The 26,322-nt window shown below is 39.4% G+C and overlaps 1 protein-coding gene across 2 annotated transcripts in view; it reads left to right on the plus strand.

Moving 5' to 3' along the window:
* The first annotated feature begins 678 nt into the window (after positions 1-678).
* The window catches only part of Plcxd2 (phosphatidylinositol specific phospholipase C X domain containing 2), a 48,527-nt gene continuing 22,883 nt past the window's right edge, over positions 679-26,322 (plus strand). For both annotated transcript variants that reach the window (XM_087215150.1, XM_087215152.1), the window contains exon 1: positions 679-1,407. In XM_087215150.1, coding sequence (XP_087071276.1) covers positions 1,245-1,407 — 163 coding nt within the window. In that variant the 5' untranslated portion in view covers positions 679-1,244. The remainder of the gene's footprint in view (positions 1,408-26,322) is intronic.

The raw sequence follows: 26,322 nt of genomic DNA on the forward strand, positions 1-26,322 counted from the left end.
CCATGACCTGCTCCCTGAATGCTCCGGGACTAATTCATCTGTTAAAGAGAGGCATCACAGTAACCCTCATTGCCTTGTGGGGGCTACTGTGAAGAGCAAATGGGACAAATAACTTGCAAAAAGGTTCTCAACGTCAGAGCAATACCAATGTAAACTGTCATTATTTCTTCTGTGAAGTGAGGATGATAGCGCAGAACTGCTGCCAAGTAGGATACAGGTGAATCTCAATTACGTAATGCTTAAAATATAAACCGTACTTGATGTTGGCATCCGAATGTGAGATATAGCACCTCTGTGGGCTTCTCTGCCTCTCCTATTTCAGCTGAGTCTGTGGTTAAGAGAAAATGTAATATTTTCTGGGTAACTGTCACGGAGTGTGAGTGTGAGCGCGCGTGTATAAGGGAAAGAGGACGCAAAGAAACCTTTGTGGCCGCGTTGAACGTCTCAGTGCTGACTGAAATGCCTGCCGAAAGACCTGCCTGGGGACCGGCCGCCCTCCGCGTTGGAGGCATCCGACCGGGTCTACACCCAGGGAGGCAGGAGTATCGGGGGTGGGGGGTGGGGAGGTGGAGCCTGGGAGCAGGGGAGGCGTGGGAGCGGGACAGAAGGGCAGCCCCGAGGGCGCCGGCCAATCGGAGCGCGCTCAGCCAGTGGCCAATCACTGGCCGCCGAGCCCGGCAAATCTGCCCTGCAGTGAGGGGCGGGACTGCCTGGAGCCGAGGTGCCACCGGCTACACTTCAGAGCGCCCTGAGGAAGCCACCCGTCAGAGCAGTTGTGCTGCGGGGCCAGGAGGGGGCGGCGGCGGCGGGCCTGGCTTCTGTGCCAGCTCCGTGCGCTACTCCGAAGCATAAATCCCGCCGAGCCGGTGCGCGGCGGCACTCACGTGTGTAGACCCGGGCAGGTCCTCTGCTGCGCGGGCTCCTTTCCTGTGAGTAGCTCCGGGCGTGGCTGCTCCTCGGAAGCTGGGTTCCTGTGCGATTTCTCTCCAGGGGCCTGCGTACCTCCCTCAGCTCCAGAGGGGAACGTAAGAAGTTTAACGGGGCGAGACTGAGCAGATTAAGGGAGTAGAGCAGAGGCTGGGCCGAGAGGGTGGGAACCACCACCTCCTCGACAGTCTTCCGGGCAGAAAGGCTTTTCAGAAAGACCGGCGTGACAGAGGGGGCCCTGAAATGTCTAGAGAGCCCGAGCAGTGATGGTCACTGAATGAGTGACACTGGTCATAGCCAGTTTGTGGGCGAGAGAGATGCTAGCACTTAGGAAGGCAGGGAGGAAACTCAGGATGGGGACCATCTGCTCCCCCAACCTCAGCGGGACAAAGACAGCATTGGAGGTCTGCAATGCCGACTGGATGGCCTCGCTCCCCCCTCACCTCCACAACGTCCCCCTTTCCAATCTGGCAATCCCAGGTATTTTTCTATTCCTACTTGTTCACACTGTGTTGTAATTCTGCCATTTTCGTGTTGTTAATGGGTCAGGTTGCTCTTCTGTTGTGCTGAGAAAACAGTTGTCAGTGACTCCTCTTAATTCCAAACCAAAAACTTAACACCAAAGCAGCTGCTTTAAAGAGATGTAAGTACACACCGTCCTTGATGGTGGGACTCATTAGCACAGCATTGTTGCTTTTGCTTTGTTTATATTTCATAGTCTTACTTTGAAAATGTTAACCTTGTTCATGTTGGGGCTAGCACATGTGAAGGGTGCATTTACTTGAATCACTTCAAGATAAAAGGGAGAGCTCAAGGGTAATGAATAAAAAGTCACTAACAATTTTAGATCTGGATCAGAATTAAAATTGAAAAGTACTTCCTTTCTCATTTACCTGACTTTGTCTAAGAAAGAAAAAATAGATAAGATTAGCGAGTAGGTTCAGAATCAGGACTGAGCATAAAGACACGTAGTTTTGTTGTTGAAAATGCCAGAAATAGAGACTGCTAGCTTGCATCACAGGCAGTCATTAGGTGTGATGAGGTGGTGTTTGAAGCTTTGTCTATATATACACAGGTGTCTGCCTGACTGATCTAGAACATTGTTTCTCTGTTGGGGGTTTTCCTCCTTGACATTATTCTCATTGGATTTGTTAAATGTGAACTTTTACTTTCACTAGAAAGGTTGTTAAACCATGGTTTCTCAGGAAGGATGTTTAGATTACAGTGAGCTTGACCTGGTGTGCTGAGCAAAGTCCTACAGTGCTGATACTTGGAAAGCACTCACGGAGCAAGAGATGGATTTGTGCCAATCCTTCCTCTCACTTGGAGATATAACAATCGAAGTTCACCTCTAGACTCCCAGACAAACTCTCAAGCATTCCCTGGACCAGTCTGCTTTTCTGTTGGCTGAAAAGATGATCTCATGCAACTCCCAAAGTTTGCTTTCTATGCATGAGGAATAGCTGTGCTGACTTCAAATGTAGGCTTCAAATGCTCACCTTTTCTTTTGGAGGTCTTCCAGGTTCATTATCCTCATGAGCCCTGTTGCTTCTGAGCTAGGAGAGGGCTGATAAATTTCTATATAGTTATGGTCACTTCTGTTTTACTATAGCTTCTTGGGAAATGTCATATGGTTGTGCTTCATTCAGAGTATGTCTTTTCCATGTTTAATTGATGCCTGTAGAGTCGTCACTGAAATGATGCATGGGTCAGTTTTAACATGAATCATTTGCCTTCAGGCTTTCAATGGAGTTATTTTGTTGAGTGATATGGCAGGTAGTATGTGTTTGCAAGCAGAATGGCATCTTAGACAGGCAATAAATGGCCCTATCATTCAGAATATGTCTGAGCTTCCTCCTTCCTTGTTGTACTTTGGATATCTCAAACCTTAACAGCAGTTCAGCTGGTGGCTTGGCTATGTATTCCTACTCCTTGATTCTAGGAAGAGGCTGGGCATTTGTTCTGTGATTTAGACAGTTCTAGAATGCCAGTGGGGGGCAAACCACAGGGACCTTTGCTATAACTGGAAATTCTATGATTAGCTGCTGTTGAGAGTCAGGACACCCCTTTTTGTGAAGTCCAATCTCCTAAGCAAAAAAGAAAAAAGATATTTTGACTCCTCAAAAGATATTGAATTTACTACTGTGAAATATCCTTTTCCCAGGAGTCAAAGGAACTCAAGTGTATGTGTAATGTAAGCTCAAGACAAGAAAATCACATATTAAGCGCTGACTCCCCCTTACTAGTTCTCTTTTCTCTACCTGGAGCTTAATACTCTCCAGATGAAGCTGGCAGTCAAATTCTGACAAGACTTGCTGAGAAATGTGGAAATATCTTCTCTTTCTTTTCCCTTCACTGTCACCTTCCTAACACTTGTTCTTTACTGAGCCCTACCATGCAACAATCACTGGCATTACCTCATGTTCTCACATCTCCATGAAGGGATTAATATCCTCATTTTAGAAATAAGGAAATTATTGTCCAGAACATTTAGATAGTTTTCTAAGATCACATAAATATTAAGTGGCAGAACAAATATTTAAGCCGTTAAGCACTGCCCCTGTGCCCTTGAGGGGGCCTTGGGAAGTGCAGAGCAGAGGAGGCAATTTTGAGCTGAAAATCAGATTACTCAGACCATATTCTGCAGCAAATGAAAGAATTTTTAGAATAAAATGGTCTTTATCTGAGTAATTATGTATCACTGTGAATATTAGATTAGGCTAGATGTACTCATATTATACATCTGAGATAGATCTGTATATTCTCGTTTAGAATTGGAACCCAGTAAGTTTTAAATTCAAATTTAAATTCAAATTGTGTGTGTGCATGCACATGTACGCATGTGCACACTCACGTACCTAACCTGGGGCGTCTGAAAGACTGGGTCATATTTGTCAGGAGGAGGGGAATGCAGCAGTGACATAGGAAAGGTCAGAAAAGAGGCAGGGGCTCTGGTCATAATAGCAGAACTGGGATGGAGTAAACTGTCAGATTGGAGTGCACCTGCTGCATTTGCCTAAACTGTGATGGGACAGAACATGTGCGAATGTGCATCTCTTGACAGAGCCTTGATGTATTAGTTTACTTCCGCAAGTGTTAAGAACACCTGTTTATCACCAGTATCATCCAAACATATTGAAATATCTTAGAGAACACCTTCGGAATTACTCTTATTGCAAACTGTATTAAATCATTTGATGTCTGAAGGGTAAAGGATTGGGGGATTTAAAAAGTCAGATTTTTAAATTAAAGCTTTAAACCCTACATACATTTTCACTGATGTTACTGAAAGCATATTTTTCTACATGATACATAATGCTTTTCAATGAATTCTTTTTCTCTATATATTTTAGTGTTATTTCTTTTTCTTTCATTTTTAGTCATGTTCTTTCTCTTTTATTAAAGGTAAACTATTTGATCTATTGGGAGGAATCTTGAATTTAAAGGTCTTGAAATCTATGCTTAGTTCTGGCTGTGTGATACGGAAAAAGCATCTGAATTTCTCAGATATTAGTTTAGATTCTTCATTTGTAAGTAAGATATTGGATTAAAAATCATTTGATTAATTTGAGAGTTTTGTTTTGTTGCCTGTTTTTTATCCAAATGCAAAAAGATGAAAAGGGTGATTGAATCTTTTTAGGCCTAAGGGTCATTATTTTTGGAGAGCCCCTGCCTCTTTCCAAGAAATTATTTTTGGTCTGTGTAAACAAGGATTCACAACTGCCCAAAATAAAACAGGATACATTTTAGCATCATACAAGGGGCTGTAGACTAGTTAATATAAGTGAATTTTCACTTCATCAGGTCCCAAGTGCATCATGGAAACCTCCATGTTCAAGTCTATGAGAGATCAAAAGATAAATCAGGCATCAGTCCTACTAGTAAAGAAGCTTATGGTGTGGGTGGGTGTGTGTGTGTGTGTGTGTGTGTGTGTGTGTATGTGTGTGTGTGTCCATGTGTGTCCCTGTCAGTCATAGTTTTTTTTCTTTTTTTACAGAACAAATTAGGGTAAATGTTAAAGACACAGCAGCTTTTAGGATGAGAAACCACTTTTTTGAGAAAATGGCATCTGATCATTTAGATTTAAAGAATGCTCAAGATTTCAAGAGATGTTACTTGGTGTTCAAGGTTGGGAAGGGGCTTTCCAGGTGAAATGAACCAACTGCACTACATTATGAGCATATATGTAGAAAATGTCCGGAAGGCACCCTCTCCTGCCCTCCATGTCCTTTGCTAGTACCTTTATCATTATACTTTCATTACATTGTTTTTAACTATCTTTCCCATGGTCTGCAAGCGACCCACAGGTAGAGGATATTACTTAGTTCTCTTTATAATCCTGAATCCCAGTAAAAGGCTCAGTTATCAGTGACTGTTGAGAAAATAATTTAATACATTGAACTGCAGATTAAGAATGCTAGAACAGTGTCTTGCAGCCACCATAATTTTTCATTGAGATCCGAGCTAAAATGAATAGATTGCTTAGTTTCACCTTTCTTAAATAGCCACCTGAAACTATCCATCACTACTGATGTTTTGCATCTTATTCCTGAAGCCCTAGATAAGACTCATCACAAACCCTCTTGGAAATGAAATTCCTGGGGCGGATGAAGTGATCAGAAGAGTTAGGGGTAGAACTAGGGCATAACTTGCTTTCTGGGAACACTTCTTTCATCTGGCATCATTTCTGCCTCTCTTCTTCCCTTGGCAACTTGGAGCTTGTCATCTTTCCTGCTGACTGCTGCCTCTCCCTGTTCCCATTTCTTGTTCCACTCTTAACCTCCCTTCCACTCACCTGTCCTACATATTCCTTCCCCTTTTCAGGATAGCCCTTCCTCAGGTGCCTCTGGCTGCTCTCTGATTCCCAGATGGCTCTGTCTTCTCAGGTTGCTGGTATCCATCCCTTCTCTTCTTTCTTATCTTCCTGGGATCCTATCCTTTTCCTTTGCAGCTGTGCTCCTGACCATTTGATGATTTCTACAGCTCTTCTCCCTGTGGGCTCATGCTCTTCTCATATGAATGACATTGGGATAAAAATCACTTGGAGAGCAGAATGAAGGAACTCATATCCTGCTTCTGCAAGTTGGACCAACCCCAGGGCATCTAAAGGAGATTTGGGGATCTCCCCTAAATAGTGCAAAATAAATTATGTAACAAGAAGGTTTGGTTGGCCGTACTTTGAGGATAGCAAGAGCTGTGAGTTGGCCTCAGAACAAATCCCTTGTTTTATAGGTCTTGAGCCTGTGGAGAAGCAAGAACAAGGCTGACTCTACCAGGGCTGACTCAAGGGAAGAAATCATAGGAGACCAAAATAGTTTCTTAAGTGGAAAAAGTTTATTTTTGTTTCATTTCTCATTTTTTTTCTCTGGGTGGTCATGGTAAAGCATAAAAAGAAGCTATAACTTCAGTGTTCCCATAATAGGTTTATCTCTAAGACAGCCCTGCTCTTCCCTAGTACCTCCCCCCAAAATCACACAGAAGCCACCAGGAATGCAGGAATCACACATATCTATAGGAAGCAAGATCACAGAGTGGTTAAGTGTATGAATGCTAGAGCCAACTACCTAGACTATCTAGATTTGAATCTCACTTTTCTTCTCACAAGCAGTATGACTTTGTGCGAGTTAACTTCTCTGTACTTTAGTGTCCTTCTCTATAAAAGAGAAAATAATAATTACACCACCTTATTTGCTTAGTGTGAGAATTAAATGAATTCATGCAATGGAATTTCTGGTACAAAATAAGCACAATATAATTATTTTCTGTCTTTTTCATAATCAATCACATACTCATTTGTTGAAAGCTGGAGCCCAGGCTGGATAACAAAACGGAGGTTTAAGATGCTGTCCATACAACCCCATTAAGGAGATGATTGTCCAGTTAAGCCATGTGACTCTGTTCTCTGACTAGTCAGATTAGGGCAACTTGGTAGGCCAACTCTCCAGGGATTTTAGGGTGAAGGGGAGGATACATGGGAGGTTGCACTGGATGCAAATACCAAGGGAATCTTAAGTGCAACATGAGCATGGCTGATCAAGAAGTACAGAAAATCCTTAGTCATTTATTCTGTCCTGTCTACTCATTCCAAATCCAGCTGTCAGACTTTGTCACATGCAGACATCCAAAGCCTTTCAGAAAAATCCTGCTCTCTCACATGCCAGGACCATATTGCTCATTCTGACTCTATTCTTATTTCCCCATCAGTTGCTCTCCTAGTCAGTCACTTTGTTTCCACTTCTAAGGAGAGAATATTGCAGAATACTTTCATATAAACAAACCTTTTTACCGACCACCGCCACCCCCTCCCCCGCCTGCTATTGAACAAGCTTCATCGTCTCTCCAAACATATCCATCAGCACACACACAAACACACATGTAACACTCACACCAACACACACATATGCCTGCACTTAGCTATGACCTTAGCCTCACCCCCACAGAGCCCAAATTCTAAAGTTACTCTTCAACCTTATAAATATCCCACTGACAGTTTAGATCCTACAGCATTCTGCTTTCACCTACATGCTCCTCTCTTAGACGTGCTTCTGAAGCCAGGCATTTGGTCCCTCAAACATGATCTGATGTGCCCTCCACTCAGTGTGGCTCTACAACTCAGGCAACTCAGGTTGCCTCTACATTTCTCTCCAGCCAGTGAGAACTGGTGAGCTCAGGCACACTAAAGGTAATAGCAGTGAAATATTTTAGCATCCTGGAACTTTGCCTTTTCAAAAATCGCAAACCATTTTGCAAATGCTGACCAACCCTAATTAGAGTTTCAAACCAGGCCTGCAGAGGAAGAATAATTTCTATACTTTGTAATAGGTGGGTATGTTTGCGTATGTGAAAAGAATTGGAACACACATCAAGAAACAAATTTAAGTGGGGCAGATCTGTGACTAAATCTGTTTTAGTATTTAAGCACATAGTTAGGCAGAAATCCTGCTACCTTCTCATTTCTGTCATTGAACATCCATAGGACTTTGGATTATATTGCCAAACACCCATGAAAGTTAAGCAGTATATATAGCAAGATTACATTTACCGATCTCTAGGTAACTCCAAGACAAAATGGGTTGGACAGTAGAGATCTGCATTGCTTTGAGGAAGGCATCTAGTTTGTGTTGTCTATGAAGCATAGGCAGTCTTTTGTGTATTGGTTGTCTAGGTAGCTGAAATTTTCTAAGAGAATAACAAGGTTCTAAAAAAAATTTAAATTACTCTGGAACTGTCAGCTCTGAAGTATCATTTATACTCAGAATCTATTATATCGGTATTTTTTTCTGTACAGATCTATCTCACAATAAAAGAGAAAACCAGAAACCATTTATGCTTTGTAAAGCAAATGACTTAGAGTGCAGCAAATCTGTAGTAACTGTGGAAATGAGAAACTCCTAACTCTGTCATACTGAGATAAACATTTTATGAACATATATAATTTGAAGGCTTATTTACTGACAGTAATATTCTTAAAGTGCAATTGAAACAAAGTGCAAAAAGAGAAAGATAAAGGTGAAAACTTTTTATCTATCCTTTCCTGTTTTGAGCTCAAATACTGTCAGGAATGCCCATATGGGATCCTCATGATAAGTATAAGGGCATGTTGAGCTAATTTAGCTAAAGAAAAAAAGAAACCTCAGTGCTTGTTTACTTTTTTTTTTTTTTTTTTTTTGCCTTTTCTAGTTCTCATTGCCTGTGTGGAAAAATAGTATTCATTTAAAGGAAAATTATTAATTCTAAAGATATTTGTTGAGTACCCTTTTGTGTCAGGTAATGTGTCAGATAAGGTGATTATAGAGCTGAATAAGATTCTGCTCCTTGCTGTTCGTGACATAATGATCTTAGAAGAAAGGTAAAATTCAAGCATAATAAAGAGCTATGTGTAAGATACTAAAGACATTTCTCGTTCAACAACAGAGTTACATTCCTGCAACTGGATTGTTAAATTGATGGATAAATAAGGAATTGTATACAGTAATTGTACATAGTATGTACATTACAATATTCAAAAGAAAGAAATGGTCAAAGGAAAAACCAACTTGATGACTTTGCTTTTAGTTGCATAACTCTTACATGCAGTACTGTAATGAATAACAACATAAAACTATGGTACTATATTGTACAAACAGCAAAAATTACAGTACTGTATTAACAAGGAGGCTCTAAAACAGGATGTATAGAACTGCACAAGAAAAAAAAAAGACAAGTCATAAATCCAAGGAGTGGATCATAAGTCTGAACAACCTTTAAACTGGTAAGTTGTTAAGTGAGGAATATCTGTATAATACTCAGAAAATCAACACCCAAATTCCACTACTGGTAGTAGAGGAAAGCTTAATAAATTGGACATGCAGAAGGAGGTGGCCTTTGGGTCAGATATAAAGAAGACAGCCAGTGTTATAGGAGGAAGAATGAATGTCAAAATACAGAGGAACTGAGTAGTGGAGGGTTATTGTGACCTTGAAGAAATCCAGGCAATCTTCTGATCACAGCATAGATTTCATGTAAAGAAAAGATTGGAAATAAGGCTGGAAAAGTAGACAGGAACTAGATCCTAATGAACCTCATGTGTCATATCTAGAGTGAATGAAATCCTGAAGGCAAAAAGTAGCCACTGAAAGACTGGGTCTGGAATGGGTAAAAACCCATAAAAATAATTGCTTAAGAAAGAAATGAAACAAAACAACCCACCAATAATTAGAGATAGTGAGGAGCAAGAAAACAAGCTCATTGTTTCCTTCACTGTATTCAATATGTGTGTGGGTGTGTGTGTTAATTATCTTCCATATGCTCAGCTGACTCTCAGACACTAGTACTTCAGTGTGTTCTCTGCCTTCAGAGTTTACAGTCTAGTTGGAGAGATGGGCGTTTAATCAACCTGTTATAAGATGCTATATAAGATAACAGTGGAGATATGGGTTACAACTGGACAAGCATATGGCTGGCGCATCTTAACTTGGGAGTCCAGGAAATCTGGAAGAAGTACTGATAAATTAAGCTCTATGGAATACTTAGGAACTATCCCTTGCAATATGAGCACAGGAAAATAGTATTCTCAGAGGAGAAACAAAGTGGGTTAAGAGTTTGAAGATTAATGAACCAAAATAGTTCATTACATAGCTAAAGCTTGGAAACAGCCCAAGTGCCCATTAACTGGAAACTGGATAAAAGAAAATGTTTTTTTTAATAAAATGGAGTACTACTCAGCCATAAAGAATGAAAAACTAGAGTCATTTATAGCTAAATGGATGCATATCGAGGCCATACTCTTAAGTGAAATAAATAGGACACACGTGTAAATACAGAATAGTTTCACTAGTGTGAGAAACTGATAGTGTAAACAAGGGTTAAAATGATTAAAATGAATAATTGATAATTTGAAATAGGAAAAAAGGTCCAAAGACGAAGGAGTAAAGGGAGGGGAAGGGGAAAGGAAAAGAGGGAAAGGAAAAACTATGAGAAAAGGAAAAAAATGGAAATGAAATCTATGTAAATAGGGAAGGGCAGAGGGGGTGAAGGGTGCACAGGTAATGAGGGAAAAAAAATAAGAACCAAGATATATCATGTACAGGACACCCAATGATAAATGTAAACGAATTGTATACCCTAAAATGTACCAATAAAAGAACTAAAAAAAAAAAAAGAACTGAAATAGTTGGTTACAGTTGTGCCATAGTTTATAAGGAAGAGAGCAAGAGAGCAGCAGGGTGGTGAGAGATTTAGCTTTAACTTGACAGGAGTGTGAAGGGGTTTAAGCAAGTGAATGACAAAGTCAACCTGGTGTTTTGTAAAGACCACTCTGGCTGTAACACAAAATGTGAGGAAACCAGGAAGACCTGTGACCCAGGTGCCAAGTCAGGTTGTGTGAGTTCGTCCAAGCAGGAGGTGATCTGACCTGAGAAGGAGCGCAGCAGCCTGGACAGAAGAAAAGGGACAGACTCCAGAGGTACTTGAACTGGATGGGAAAAGAGAGGTGCAATGGTCGCAGGTAAATGGGAGAAGGTTGCATTCTTAGAAATCCCAGTACTAGAGAAGAAGCAGAACTTTTCAGAAGTAGAAGGGCATAGGCAGTGCCCAGAAGGGTGATTTCAGAGTTAAATCTTACATTCTACAATTGGCCCAAGTCCTACTCTCACCCTAAGCTATTATATCCAATTTCAGATGGTTAGAGTCTAAAGCTGGTAACTATTGTTTAATACTTTTTTTAGATTTCAACTAAGACTTCACTTCTTTCAGGAAACATGGCCTGAATTTTTGAGTCCCTCCCACATGCTAGTCTAGCTTTCTGCCTGTTCTGCATGCGTTCTGTCATGTCTTGCTTAATTGTGTCCCCAACCATATTGGTTCCTTGGTGGGGGGGTGGGCTTAGCTATGTGCACCACACCACAAGCTAGCTGTGAAATAGGAACTTTTGACTACCACAGTCATCAAATACCATTTATTTCACACATGGCATCCAGGGTTGCACCAAGATGCTGAATAAAAACAAGAGAATTTTGTAGTAGAATATATGTTAATTTAATGTAACTTACTTTTATATCCTAAACAGTTGTCTGGTTTTCCCTCAACCTTAGAATCATCTTTCATGTTAAAAACAAAAAAACAAAAAAAAATGGTTTCTCTTATACAGGAAACCCAAAATATAAATAAAGAGCAAAATAAAAGATAGATGAGAGGAAGTAGGGAGACAGCTTTTTCAAATGGGAAGGGGATCAAGACATGGAGGGAAGGGGGAGAGAGGAGAGGCAAAAGGGATGGGAAAGAATTACGATGTGTTATGTAAATGTACCACCTCCACACACGGAAAGTAATAATTATGTAATACAAACATTTTATTTCTAATAAAGTAGAAAATAAAAAAAGAAAATAGGTTTATCTCAGAGCTGAGACAGGTCCTCAGGAGATGACCAAGTGCCCCTTCTGAGGGGTTACTTTACAAAAGGTGATGCATCTGTTAGGAGGCAGAGCAGTCTGTGCATTAGCAGAATAGAGGAAGAATTTATATTTATGAATAATTAATAGATTCTTATTATCTATACAATATCTTATTTGGATTTCGGTTTGGGTCCACTGGACACTTGGGAAAGAGAAAAATTTTCTGAAGAAGGATAGATACCCACCTGTATGTGGATGGCTTTGAAATGCCTCCCATACGTGGGATTGGAAATCTGCAGACTCACATAAATCAAAAGATGGGAACTGACTTGGAGAATATCTAGGGTAGTGGAATAACCCTGTATCCCGCAGAGCCCTGGAAGGGTTGGTACCCTCTCCGCTTCTCAGGACCACCTAGGGCAGGAGTGCAGACTGCTAGAGGACTTTAACCACAGAGGCTCTTGCATATGTTTTGAGTATAATCAGTTCATTTGAAAAGATTATAGGTCTGGAAGGCACATTGAAAGGCTTGCATTTGCCCTGAGTCTCACCCATCCAGCCAGCTGGGGACAGCCCAGGACCCCAGGTCAGTGTCTGTCCTCAGAGAGTGTGATGTCCTTTGGCTTCTCCAAACATAAAAAAAAAGAGTAAGTTGATCAACATCCTCTGCTTCAAGGTGTCCTACCTCATACATCGCTCTGTTGTATTGTGAATAATTAGAATTCAATAGGCAACTGATTAAAAATTAAACTGGCCACATGGCTGTCTCAGATCTTGTTGGCAGTTTGATGGTTATTATTAACCCTCTCCCACATGCCTCATGGAAGATAATTGAGCCTGATAGGTGAGGTTATCTCTTTGACTTCTCAAGAAGGTTTAAAATGTTATTCTTCAGTTTGGGAGAGACTACTGAATGGTGCCCATGACCCTGAGTCTTGGATTCAGTGTTGGCTAATTTTGAATATTCTAAAAATGCCCCAACCTTTCTGTACTTGTTAATATGAAGTCAAATGCTGCATTTTCCCCACAGGGCTAATTCAAGCATGTGAGGTAGAAGGCCCCAAGGCGAAGACAGTCGAAAATAATTCACACAGTTAAAAATTTCCTGAAATCTACTCTCTGGTACTTTTAAAATTATTCACTGCAGTATTTTATAATAGCACATCTTTTACCCATCCATTATGCTTTATTTTTGTTTTCTGAAATTCTTCATCATGGACCCAGATAAGTCAAGTTAGGAGGCCAAATGGAGATAAATGGAGCTGGGTATAAACAGGTGCTGGGGTAAAAAGGTGGAGAGAGTGAACTCTACCTGTGTAAAGAAGATAGATGGACCAAAGAGAAGGATCGGGAGACTTAGGCTTACCAGCGGGAGGCAACTCTCCAAACATCTGTTCATTCTGGTATTCATGCTTCCATTTATTCTACAAGCATATGTTCAGTGCATACTATATACCAAAAGTGTACTAAGTTTGGGAATACAGGCGTGAATCAGACATGATGCGGCCCTCAGAAACTTACAGTCAGGTGACAGAGACAGATATGGACATAATTACCACCCAGTGTTCTAAATTCAGGAGGAATGTAGGAAATGCCATGGAATTCCAGAGGGAAAGAGCAGGTAAATCTACATGTGATTCTGAATTAGTTGGATCTGAGACCGGTGATTCTTAGACTTAATGATTTTGAACTGTATCACATACAAGTAATTAAAATAGAAAGGCCAAGGACAGTAAGATAATTCTGGAGGAAAGTGAGGTTTTTCTGTTATTTATTTAGCAGTACTGTGAATGCTTTCACACTGATCTATATCCCCAGCTCTTTTCTTTTTCTTTTTGAGACAGGGTCTTTTTAAATAGCTGAGTATCCCAGGATGGGCTCCAACTTGAAATCCTCCTGTCTCAGCCTCCAAGAATGCTGGAATTATAGACGTGCACCACCACATCAGTTCTTTTTTGTTTTTGAAACAAACCTTTTACTGTATTCAGTAATCAGAAGGCCCAGTTCTCACATAGAACTTGTAAATTACTGTGTTCTCACCTCAGGCCACAGAAATATTTTAACATGCAAAATTATGATTTGCTCAGGTCAGATTTATCATACTTATTTGTAGAGATTAAATACCAAAGTTGTAATATGTTTTTCTGTAAAAGCTCCCCTAAACATCTTTTAGCATTTAAAAACACATGTTCATTGTTACATCCCTTCTTAGTATTTTATCTTACCTCTATCTTTATTTTTGTTATTTTTAAACTGACACATGATAATTGTATACATTTATAGGGTATGGTGTGATAATTCAATACATGCAAACATTGTGTCTCTCTTTAAGTTTTATTTGCATAGAAAGCAGAATACAGAAGGCATTCAGAGGGCAGGTTCTGGATATAAGATCCAGTCCTTCTTACTAAAGCACATCAAGTTCTCGTTACTAAGGACATGACCATCAGTAAGAAGTTTAACTGCTCTGTCTCTGAGTGTTTTCCTCTGTAAAATAGAGATACTTACAGTATCCATTTCACAAGAACAAAGTCAGAGGATACACAATCAACAAGCCCACCTTTACTCTGACACTGATTACAAGTGTCAGGGTCTTCAAGATCACCCTTGTATTTGATGATTTGCCAAGATTCACAGAACTCACGGAAAGCTGTATACTCATAGCTACTGTATAGTACCAATTGTCTTAGTTCCTCTTCTCATTGCTGATACAAAAGACCTGACACCCAAAGTTAAAGGAAGAAAGGTTTATTTGGCTCACAGTTTGTACAGATTTCAGTCCGTACTCAGCTGGCTCCAAGGCAGGGTGGCATGGCAGACAGGCCTGGCAGAGGAGAAACAGTTCATGGCAGCCAGAAGATAGCAAAAGCAACAAAGGAACCTTAACAGTGTCTTTCTGCCCTTTTTATCTTATCCAGGCTACCAAGATTAGCATGGTGCCAAATCAATCAGTGTACTGGTTTAGTAATCACACACACTTAATCCCAGCATCATACACTTTAGATTCAGCCATCTGTGAAAAAGCCACATGTGACTGAATGTGGCTTTGGCGGGACATTAAACCCAAACCATAACACTATGAAAGGTTTATTAACAGATTACAAACAGCTAAGGGAGCAAATGGATAGGGTAGAGTCTAGGAGAGTTCCAGATGTAGAGCTTTCAGTTGTCCTCACCATGTGGAGTCATGGACAGTGTCACTGTACTTTCTTGGAGTTCATAGGTGAGAATACAAACAAAGTATTGCTAACCAGGCAAGCTTACCAGAGTGTTAGTGTCTAGGTTGTGTTGGACCTCTACATGGCTGACTTCAGCATCTAGCCCTTCCAGAAATTAAGCCTACATGCCTGTGACTCAAAAGACAGTACTGTGAGTCACATCCTTAGCCTCAAAGCCTCCAGGTAAACAAAAATACTCTTCAGGTAGGACATCCCAAGAGCTTAAGAGATTACTTCTCAGGAGCCGAGGGCAAAGACTAGACTTCTCTTTGGGTAAAGTTAAAGTCTTTAGACATACCAGAGTTGCTTAAGAAACAAGATTATATCTACAGTGCAATTAGAATATAGCCTAGCATAAAACAAATGTAATGATTTATATATAACCATCATTATTAACCATCTTTTTTATTACTTTATGTATGTAATCATAGTAGATACTACAAGAAATTTTTTTAAATGAACAAGCTTTAGTTCAGAAACTGTGTATGAGAGATACAAGAGTTCAGATAAAACCAATGAAAGCAGAATGCGGTGAGTCCCTAGTAAAGTAGGAAGCCACTGAGCTGGGGAACTGGAAAAGAGAGTGGATACTTCCATATGGAGTTTAAAGACTAGCTAGATGGTAGAAGACACCTTTGAACTGGGCTGAGAAAGAGGGGTGGGATTTTGGCATAAGGAGGAAGTATATTCCTAAATGAGCAAAATCAAATGGAAAAACAAAGACACCTTTAGGGAACAGAAAAGGGCCGCTATGGTAACTATAGAAAGGACAGGCAAAAGGAATGGGAAAAAAAATCTGGTGAGGAAGACCTAAGCCAGATTAAAGAGATTTTCAACATTGTGCTGACAAATTGATGTTTTGCAGCCTATATACAGAGCCAGAGAATATTTAGGATCTGAAGAAAAACCTAAGAGGAACTTACTGTTCCTTTTATAACCCATCTTTGAATTGCCTTCTTCTCTGCCATAGCACCCTCCTTTCCAATACCTACCTCCACTTTACTTGGTCAGTTACAGTTTTTCCTACAAGAAATGGCTCAGAAAGGACTTCTCTGCATACTTCCATGTAATGGGATGGGACACATTATACCCCACCAGGACTGTTTCCTTGCCTCTGCCATATACAACTGTGTTTCATCATATTTCGTGTCTGATTCACAATAAGCACCTTATGGAAAAAGTAGAGAGAGGGAGAGAGGGAAAGGGGTGGGGGGAGGAGAGAGAAATAGAATCTTGAAATATCTATAAAGGATTAAAACATAAAGAACAGATGTTTCTGACACTCCTTTGTCAGACTTTGTGGAGATGGGAAGGGGATCTAAGGATGGGGGAAAGACAGGGAAGGGAGGGGGAGGGAAGAAAAAGGAACAGGATGCAATGTTTTGTGCTTATTCTGCACAATGCATGTGTTTATTATATATCACAAAAATATACTAATATAAAAATACACTACTATAAAAATAAATTTTTAAAAAAGGATTAGATGTTTCTGGTTAATTTAAGGAGAAACTATGACATGCAGAATTCAAGTAATAATGCCTAGGGTAAAACAAATCTTGTAACTACACTATGAAGTCTTTTTAGGGTATCCCAAGGCTTTTAAATAGGAATAGGTCTAATAACAGAAGCATAATAGGTTAGATATATGGCACTAATTAGGTGTCCAATATTGCTTTACTTGATTTATATAAATCTAGTTAATCCTTACAACAACCCAGTGATGTAGGTAATCATTTATTCCCATTTTACAGATGAAGAAATTGAGGCACAGAGGTTAAACAGATTGTAAAACAATCCTAATAACAAGACTAGAATTGTTAATACTAGGTCTTGCCAAAACCATTTAAATAAAAGGTATTCATAGAGTTGGAGCCTCACCTAGTGTGGGTCTGTAACTTAGTTCTTTTTGCTGGTTGTAATAAAAGGTAGTTTTCTTTTCATCTGAGGCTGTTTCCACTCCAGGACTCCAATGCCAAACACCCATGAGGATGGTTATGTTTGAAGCGCTTCATGCTGACCTGTTGCAGCTGAATAAGTCGTTTTTTTGTTTTTTTCAAGACCAGACATCTTAGAAGCATTTTATTGACTCAGAACAAAAACAGCCCAGTAGTTTAAGTGGTCTGTGTAGTAATCACCCAGCAAGGCTCCAGCAGAGGAAAAATCTTTCTGCCTTTTTACAGAACAAGGCATTAGTTGGAGTGCGAACTCCTCAGAACACTGATCTTCCAGGGTGGGGTATGTTTTCATTCACTTCCTGCTGAGTGTAATGTACAAATGCCCTTTAAACCCATCATTTCAGGTAATTTAAAGTGCTGCTTACAGGATTTTCCCTCCGCCTTTTCCCCTTTCCTTTGTCAGAGCACTTGGCTTAGTTCTTCATTTATAGGAAGGAAAAAAACTTCTCTTGTCCTTGTGAGTATCTTTCCCTGTATCCTGGTCATTCTTTAGTTTTTCAGATGAATCTTAACATAACTCTTCTCTTTGAAAAATTCCAGCCAACGTAGGTGGGTTTCTTTTTCCTCAAAGTTCCTGCAATAAATTTCATTAAAAATGAGCCCAGAAAAGCAATGAAATCCCAACCATTAGAGCAAAGGAAACCATCACATAAATGGTCAATAAGAAGGGAGTTTCTAGCTAGTGTGTTCAGTCAGTACCAGGTAAGATGATGCCTGAGAGTCTGTGGAAGGGGGGAATTTCTCCAGCAATTTGATGAAATTCTCAAATGAGCCAAAGGAAATAAACACAACCACAGCTTGGAGATTGATTGACTTTTTTCCAACTATCACAGGTTAAATCTACAAGCACATTTTCTTATTTCTATAATAAGTATGAAAGAAACATTTCTTTGTAATGATTAATAGACAATAAATAGGCTCATAATTCCATTAATGAGCAGTTAGTAAGTGGAAGAATCCAATTCGTTACAAGAGACCCTGAAGCTCATTCACCTACCTTCCTAAGTTTAGAAGGAGAGGAGAAAAGTGAGTTCCAAGTATAAATTTGTAAGGCCAAGTTCACCCAAGAACTTAGAGCCAAACCAGCACTGGAGTCAAGTTTCTGAGCAGAGGAGTTACGAAGGAAACACCTCCTGTGTTGAAAGAAGGTTAGAGTGCCCTCGTGTGTCCCTACGGAGAAATTCCTTCAGTCTTTACACAATTTAAAATCACTTTCATCTCCGTCAATATTCCTGCACTGGGGTGAGGGCCAGGCATTTAGTGCTAAAGACAAACTGTGGGATATTATCACAATTAAATGAGTAATGCATTTGACTTGTTTAACCTGCAAGGATTTAGAAGCAATAATATCATCCTGGAGTATCTGTGAATTTGAGTCTGACAAACCCAGGCTTCTATCCTAGGCAGCCGCTTGGAATCTTTGCATCCTTAAACTAGCAGCAAAAGCATTCTGAGCCTCAGATTCCTCATCTATAAAATGGAGGTGCACAAACTGTCCTACGGAATGGTGGCAAAGATCAAATACATTGATGTAAGTAAAATGCCCACCCTGGAGTTTTGTGATGAACAGTCAATACATTGAAGTTATTTTAGTTATTGTCAGACAAGAGCCTGCCCCTGCCAGGGATCATAAGAAAGTTAATGATGAAGCTTAAAGTGCAAACCAAACAAAATGTCTTTTAGTTCTTGGATGAAAAGGTATTCATGATTGCTGGAAGCACAGGAAAGGAGAGGTAATTTTTAAAGAAATATGTGCTGAATATGTGATTCCCCCAAAATATTTATTTCAAATAGGGAAATGTAAGTGTTGTGGAGCCAAATGGCTTCCTACATGGAAACGCTTTCAGAAGTAACATCTCTGATCTCTGGCGCTAAGGGTCAGAAAAAGCTTATACTGGGAAAGAAAATATTTGAAAAGTGGAACCTATTTGTATCATTGAGCTACTTCTTTCAGAATGGTTTATTTATTGAGAGGCTAACCATATTAAAATCAATAAAAAACAGAGGCAGAAAACAATAGCTGAATGGATTCATCCTTCGATTTTAAATTTTCAAATCTTTATGACATAAGCTATCTCAGTTACAGTATTCAGCACAATTAAAATAAATCAAGTGTTTTTGCCCCATTGAATTTTCAAAGGTTCCCCCTGCTCTCTAGTTCTTCCCAAAGCCATCCTTTTCCTATGCATGGGAGAGAAATATTTATGATGGCAAGAGTCTTGACCTTTAAATGTCAGTGCAAGTGCAGAGTCTGGCCATTCTGTCTGTATCGTCTACTCACTTACTGGAGAATTGCAGGAAATAGGATGATAGTGTGTAAATGAGGAAGGAACACATCCTGGATACCTGTATCTTTTTTTTTTTTTTTTTTTTTGGTACCAGGGATCGAACTCAGGTCCCTGCGCTTGCGAAGCAGGCGCTGGAACCACTGAGCTAAACTCCCAGCCCATCTGTATCTTTTTATTACATAACCAAGGGGAATAAAGGAAGAATTGGGTTGGCTACTGTTACCTCCTTCTTCCAGGTAGAAGAGTCACAGGGAGGTTTATGCAGACCTGCCAGAGCAGATAAAAGGCCACTCAGAGTTGGCAAACTTTGCACCTGAGCCCCAGTGGCTGGCTCACCCTTCCTGGTAATCTGTTACCCTAAATAAGGTAGACGCAATACATGAGGCCAAGGCATTTATTATTCATAAAAAGTTTCTCATCAGACTCATCTGTGCCTGTGGAGGAACAGAGCTGGAGTCTGAGCCTCTGCAGTGCAGACCTGCATCCTGCACTGTGCAGGGCTCTGCCAAGCAGTGGGAGGCTTCAGCCAGACTCTCTGTGCTCAGACAGCCTCAGTCAACAAATGAAAAGATAATTCCTGCCTCATACTTGGAAGCCTCCTATTTGTGTGGATTAACTGAACAGTGCCTTTTCTGGCTCTTGTCGTTCAGTAGTATTCATGAAGTGCTGATCCTGGTGTTTGTCTCATTTTCTCCCCTATCCTTTTGTGCCTTTATACTGTGCATTCCTTTTCTCCTTCAAATGCCTCCAACTCTGTATGTATATCTTAGCTTACCAATGCTTATATTACTGGCTGTTATAGTAGGGTTTTAATTCCAATATACCAAGAAAATAATTGTTCATAAAGGGGTCCTTTCTGAGGGGTCCATCTCAATCAAAGAAGCTTTCCCTGGATATTCCACCTCCTTCTTCACCTCTGTGTGGCAGCACCCCCTTTCCCACTAGATGCATCCTTGCCTTGGGGACCCTGGTCCGGGCACTAGATGAGACAGCGCCAAGAGGGAAGGTCCTACGTAGCAAAGCTCCTGGTGGGATGAGACCTCAAAACAGAGTCCTGCCAAGACAAACATAAGTGTGCTTCAGACAGCTTAATAACAGGGCACCCTTTCAAATTGTCACTTAAAATGTGTTCATTATTTAGCAGGAAACAGAAGTGAAATTGTAACTGTCTTTGGAAGTCTCCACATCTCTTCTCCAGAGTCCCTCAGCCCTGCAGCCCTCAAGGATCCCCTCTTTCTTTCTTGCTTTGGGTATTGCTCAGCCTCCTCAGCCTTCTCTCCTGGCTGCTCACCTTCTCACTTCTTCCTTAGCAGAATGGTTGAGGTCTTCCCCATCTTCCACCTCTAAACCTGCAAACACCCACCCAGAGATTAATCCCGTTTCAAGTGAATGCAAAGCCCTTAATGCAGAGAGGAGTATTTCAGTCGTGCTTAGCAAACAGAAGATGCTGTGGTTACCAAGATTCACTTTGCTTAGAGGCAAGAGAGGATTAGAGATGACTTGCTTCTTCATAGCACGTGTTCATATCCACAGTAACGAGTTTACCATGTGCATTGAAGAAAATGGTTTTGTTTTAATACCTTGCCCATTTTGTAAGGAGTTACTGGTGAAAACCACCATTGACTGGCCCCAGATTTGCAGTATGTCCCATCAGTGCTTCACCATGCTCTGTAGACTGGTCACCTCTGTCACTTCTCCGTGGTGTGCCATAGCCTTACCTGGAAGCCCTCATTCCCACAAAGCTTGCTGTTGTTCTGAATCATGAAAATCCCGGAGAGGGAAGTGACTTGGTGAGACCCCCATGAGAAGTCAGGGCCTAAGAGCAGGGAGTCTGAGTCTAGCTGCACCAGTGCTCCCTGAGGGCCAGAGAAGAACCCCTGCATAGTCCTTGTCACCTCCTGAGTCTAGAGTAACATGCATGCTGAGGGGTGAGCAGGTCCTAAATGCCACTTCCTGAATCCTGGCCTTTCTCATTAGCTGGATGTACATATTGGGACGTGTGTTTAGTCATTTGTAAAATTAAGTAGTAAAAATTAAGTAATTTATGCACATAAATACTTTGGCAACTGAGAGGGCATTAATTCCAAACAGCTCTGTAGATATCCCTCCCATAAGAACTCTTGCTATCTAAACATTTCCTTTTAAAACTTAAAAAATTTGTTTTACTGGTGGTTCACTATCCAAATCCAAACCTGAGGAAATTAGCTAGAGTGTTGAATCACATGATCACAGTTTTGACTGCTTTCATTTTAATACATTTGAAAAAAGTTCCTTTAAAAAAATCATCGATCATTAAAACACATGTACTTTTGTGACATAGTATTTGAGGACCGAAATCTCATTTTAGCCCATTTTATAAAGCACAATGTGGAAAGTTTTCTTGATTTCATCAAGACCGAGTTTTCTTGTCCCTGTAAATCAAAGCATAAAATCTTTTCATTTTCTCAGAAAAATCCAGCCCTTTCTAAATTGCTTATCAAGTGAAACTCAAAGTTGCATCAACAGTATGCGGAGGAACTGCCCAGCCTTTCAGTTTGTTTCCAGTTCCACTGGAGAAGATCTGTTCTGTCTTCCTCCTTCAGAAATAGGAGCAGGTCATTCTCTCTGGCTTAGACACCTAATATCTCTTCTCTCCATAGCACAGTGCAGCTTTCTGATATCTGCACTAACCAGCATTTACTGCTACCCAGACACCTTCTGGTACCTAGCAGCATATGAATGACCTGACTTTACTAAGATCAAGTGTAAGCAAGATTTTTGGTCTTTGTGTTGGGTGTCTTTACTATATTATTGTTGTTGGTGGTGGTGTTGTTGTTGTTGGTGGTGGTGGTTTGGGATAGGAAAGGGTCTTTGCACCTAAAATCATATTAATTTTTCAAGAACATGGAATTATTATTCAATATGTGTATTTTATATTAATTTAGAAAAAAATAAATTTGACATTCAGTACAGTTTTATGCAGCATATGCTCAAATGGGTAACTGGAAAGTTAGTTGTACGTGTGTGTGTGTATGTGTGTGTTCAAACTGCTGCATTACTCTGGCTTCCCAGGACAGACAAGAAATAGGTTAATAGTTGAGAAAATAACATGAAAAGTACAAATTATGTTAACTAGAATTCAGGCTGAGATAAAATAGACAAGTCCTAATTGAATAGTCTCACTGTTCCTAATAGAAAATACATAATCATTTTATATGTGTTTTCAGTGCAAGCTTACAATGGACAAAACAATCTTAATTTCAGTAGAAATCATATGATGAGGTCCTGATTAAAAAAAATTTGGATTTACTTTGAGCTTAAATTAATCTTTCAGAAATAAGCTTAAAATAATATTTGTCTTTAAAAAGTTTTTGAGACCTGAGTTCGATCCCTGGTACCAAAAAAAAAAAAGTTTTTGAGAATAATATTAGTATTTATTAGAAGATACTAGAATATTGGTAAAAATATTTCAGTGAAATCAATTTTTTTCAATTTTTTTAAACATACTTTTCAAAATAAATGAAAGATATTTTCCCTCTTGAATAAGAATTTAGTTTTAGTGTCCACATGTACATACAGACATACATAAAGACTTTGGTAACTGAGAGGACAGTAATTTCAAACAGCTCTATAGATATCCCTGCTATAAGAACTCTTGCTATTTAAAGATTTCCTTTTAAAACTTAACAAGATTTATTTTACTGGTAATTCATGATCCGAATCCAAAACCCTATTACAATCAATTCACTGTCATGAGCTAGTGCACTAGCAGAAACATTTAAATTGCAGGTACAACTAGGCAAGGAGGGGGAGAATGTGTTGCATACATATTTTGCTGTTCTCCCAAGTCTCGATTATGCATTAGTGCTCTCAACATAACACATTGAGTGAAAATGTCTTCTAAAAAAGCAAAGAGCTTGTGAAGAAAACAGGCAAATTTGAAAAGCCTAAAAAGCCCATACATGCAAAGAAAAATAGGAAGTGATAAAGCATGATGGGAAAAGCAAACTAACATTATACTTGGCCATGCACACGTCCCTAAGAACTATTCATTAGTATTTTCATTGTGTACGAAATACAGAAAAACTTATGAAAGCCCTATTGGTTTTGGTGTTGGTGTTTAAAATATATCAAGGAGCAATTCTTTGTGGACAGTTTTACAAATTTTGAATGTTTTAGTGACATTTTTGAAGACTATTAGTTTTCTTTTTTTGATACAGGTTAAAGAAGCACTGCTTTTTTTTCCATTTCAACTAATGGATTATATAAGCTTTTACTCTCAAAATCTATTTAACATGTTTTTAGCAATAAATTAGATCTGTTTTCTGTATTTTTTTTGTATTGAAATCACTTGGGGTCTAATTCTGTCATGTTGAAAATAAAAAGCTCAAGAGCATCCTTGGAACTTTCTCTCCAGTGTTTTCAAATTGTGCAATCATGTACTTCTTTATTCTCAATTATTTACATAGGGGCAGACTAGAAATCATTTGTAAGTTTAATTTTAGTTCTAGCTTACAAACAAGCTGAAGTTACTCCTTTTAATTTGATTTTCGGAGTAACCCAAAATAAATCATATGGGACAGAGATTCTCTTAAAACACATGAGGTCAGGAGTTTCTTGACATGGGGTCATCATCTTTACTTCTCTCCATGCCACCCAGAGATGCGATAAAAACGATTCTCTACCTGTCTCATAGCTTCACTCTACTCTTGTCACATTCTTTCCTCCATGGCTATGAGTACAGTCACTATGTAATCTGACATATTTTGCTGTAATGCATTGTATCATTTCAGTGTGTGTGGTTTGGATTCTTTTTGTTTTCTTTGGAAACCAGATTTCCAAGAGCTCATTCACTTTAAATTCTTTGTAACTGAGTTCAGAAAATGGCTACTATTCTAATTTGCTTTAATGAAAGTGCTTTAACTAAAAACTGCCATGTGCTCACTTGGGATCTCTAATACCCAAACAAACTTCAGAAAGACTCTAGCAGCAATTTGTGTTCCAGATAAGGAACATATGGGTTGTCTCTGGAACTCACAAGGCCTACTCAGTTTTTTCTTCCTGGCTCCTTAGATTATCTTATATCCCAGTAGTATCCAGGAGGAAATAACTATAACACTGAATGAAGATCACGCTAACCTTTTCCCATTCCAATCTTATTTCTCTCATGATTTTTCTGCCCCAGAGACTGCATATACTCTAATGTGACATACATCCCAGAGGCCCCAATTAATCTTAAGCAACTACATTTAATCACCTTGTAGAAGGTATGAAAATCAAACCAAGGCCTTCCAGTGTCTCTTTTTCTCTACTAAAAACTGTGGTTATTCAGTTATTCAAAAGAGGAGTACATTCCTGGAACAAACGGAATGGTGAAGAAAGCATCCATGTAGGAATGAGAAAGGGAATCCACCAGATTATTATTTGAAGATTTGAAAGACCAGCCTGAGAAGGCTATGCCCATAAGTCAAAGAACTTGTTAGGAAAAAAAAATTGTGTATTATGGCAGTGGGTGGCAAGCCTAGGTGTGCAATAAAAGCATCTGAGGAGGTTTCCAGCTCTCCCTCCAGAGAGGTTCTGACCCACTGGAACTGGGAAGAGATTGTGGCCCTGGTGTTTTTTGAAACTGTCCGTCCTGATTGTTATGTGCATCCAAGTTTGAGAATCACTGCTTTCGATTTCTAAGTGCTTTCACATGTATTAGCCAGCATTTTGCATGTGTATAAATGAGGAAAAAGGAATATTATTGATGCCTATTGATGGTCCTAGAAAGGAGGAAGAGGCAAGAATAGAAATTGTGAAATTTTCTAGAAACTGGAGAGAAAAATCACTCATCTTCTTAAGGCCTAAATTAATCCTAGGAGCATAGAATTAAGGAAAGATATGTATGTCTATAGCTTTGACAGCAAACTTCAGAAGTCTGAAAATAGTCATCTAATATTGGATACCAGCTGTTTCTTAAAACCTCATTGGGTTTATTCTATAAATGACAAATATTGGAAAAGAGAAAAACAGTTGCTAATAAAAAAATATGTTAGAAAGTGTCATTACTATTTCCATATGCATCTTGGGCCTATCTACATGATTTGCATGTGTGGATAGATAAAGTGCTATACCAGTGACTTTATTTTTTAAATTAATTTTATTGGTACATTTTAGGTATACAATATAATGACATTCATCATTGGAAATTTGCACCTTTGCATAATCTCTCTTGGTTCTTATTTTTTTCCCATTCCCCTGCCCTCCCTTCAACTCCTCCATCCCTCCCTATTTACAAAGACTTTGTTTCTATTTTTTCATTTTCTCATATTAATTCCATTCCCTTCTTTCCTTTCCCCTACCCTTACCCCTTTGCCCCTTTTCTTCCTATTTCACATCATCTATTATACCTTTTAGTCCTTATTTGCACTTTCAATTTCTCACACCAGAGAAACTATTTGGTATTTACACATGTATGTCCTATTTATTTCACTTAAGAATATCGCCTCAATGTGCATCCATTTAGCTATAAATGTCTCTAATTTCCCATTTCTATGGCTGAGTAGTACTCCATTTTATTTTAAAAAACACATTTTCTTTAACCAGTGACTTTATTTCTGCAATAAAAATGGCAAATGAATGACCTTGGATATAGCTGAAGAATGAAGTAAAAGTCAGTGCTGCGCTCTGAGACTGGAGGGAAAGATAAAAAGAAGTCCAGTTGCAATGAGGCAGAAAAAAAGTAACTTGCGAGCACAAAGCAAGAAATTGAATGTTAAGATTTTAGACGTGCTTGAAGACAGAGTTTAGTCCGTGACCAAGAGAATAGTGACCACTTTGCACAATATGGATACTAAAGTATCATCTGTATATCAACCAATAAGATAAAGAGGAACAGGGAGTCAGGTGCAGAAAAGTAAATATTCCAGACCTTCAGTGTTTAAGATAAGAAGCTGTGGTTCAGAAGCCCATCTCCCTCTGTTTCTAACTCACAGATCATGGCTAATAATAATCATTATGATAGTTTGGCTCTTAATAGGTGTCACCACTGTTATAAGCACTTTGTATAGATTTCAGTATTTACAACAATTTTGTGGTGAT

The sequence above is a fragment of the Heterocephalus glaber genome, unplaced genomic scaffold (assembly GCF_053883595.1).
Source record: "Heterocephalus glaber isolate CG9 unplaced genomic scaffold, H.glaber_assembly_v1.0 deba00000122, whole genome shotgun sequence".
NCBI lineage: Eukaryota > Metazoa > Chordata > Mammalia > Rodentia > Bathyergidae > Heterocephalus > Heterocephalus glaber.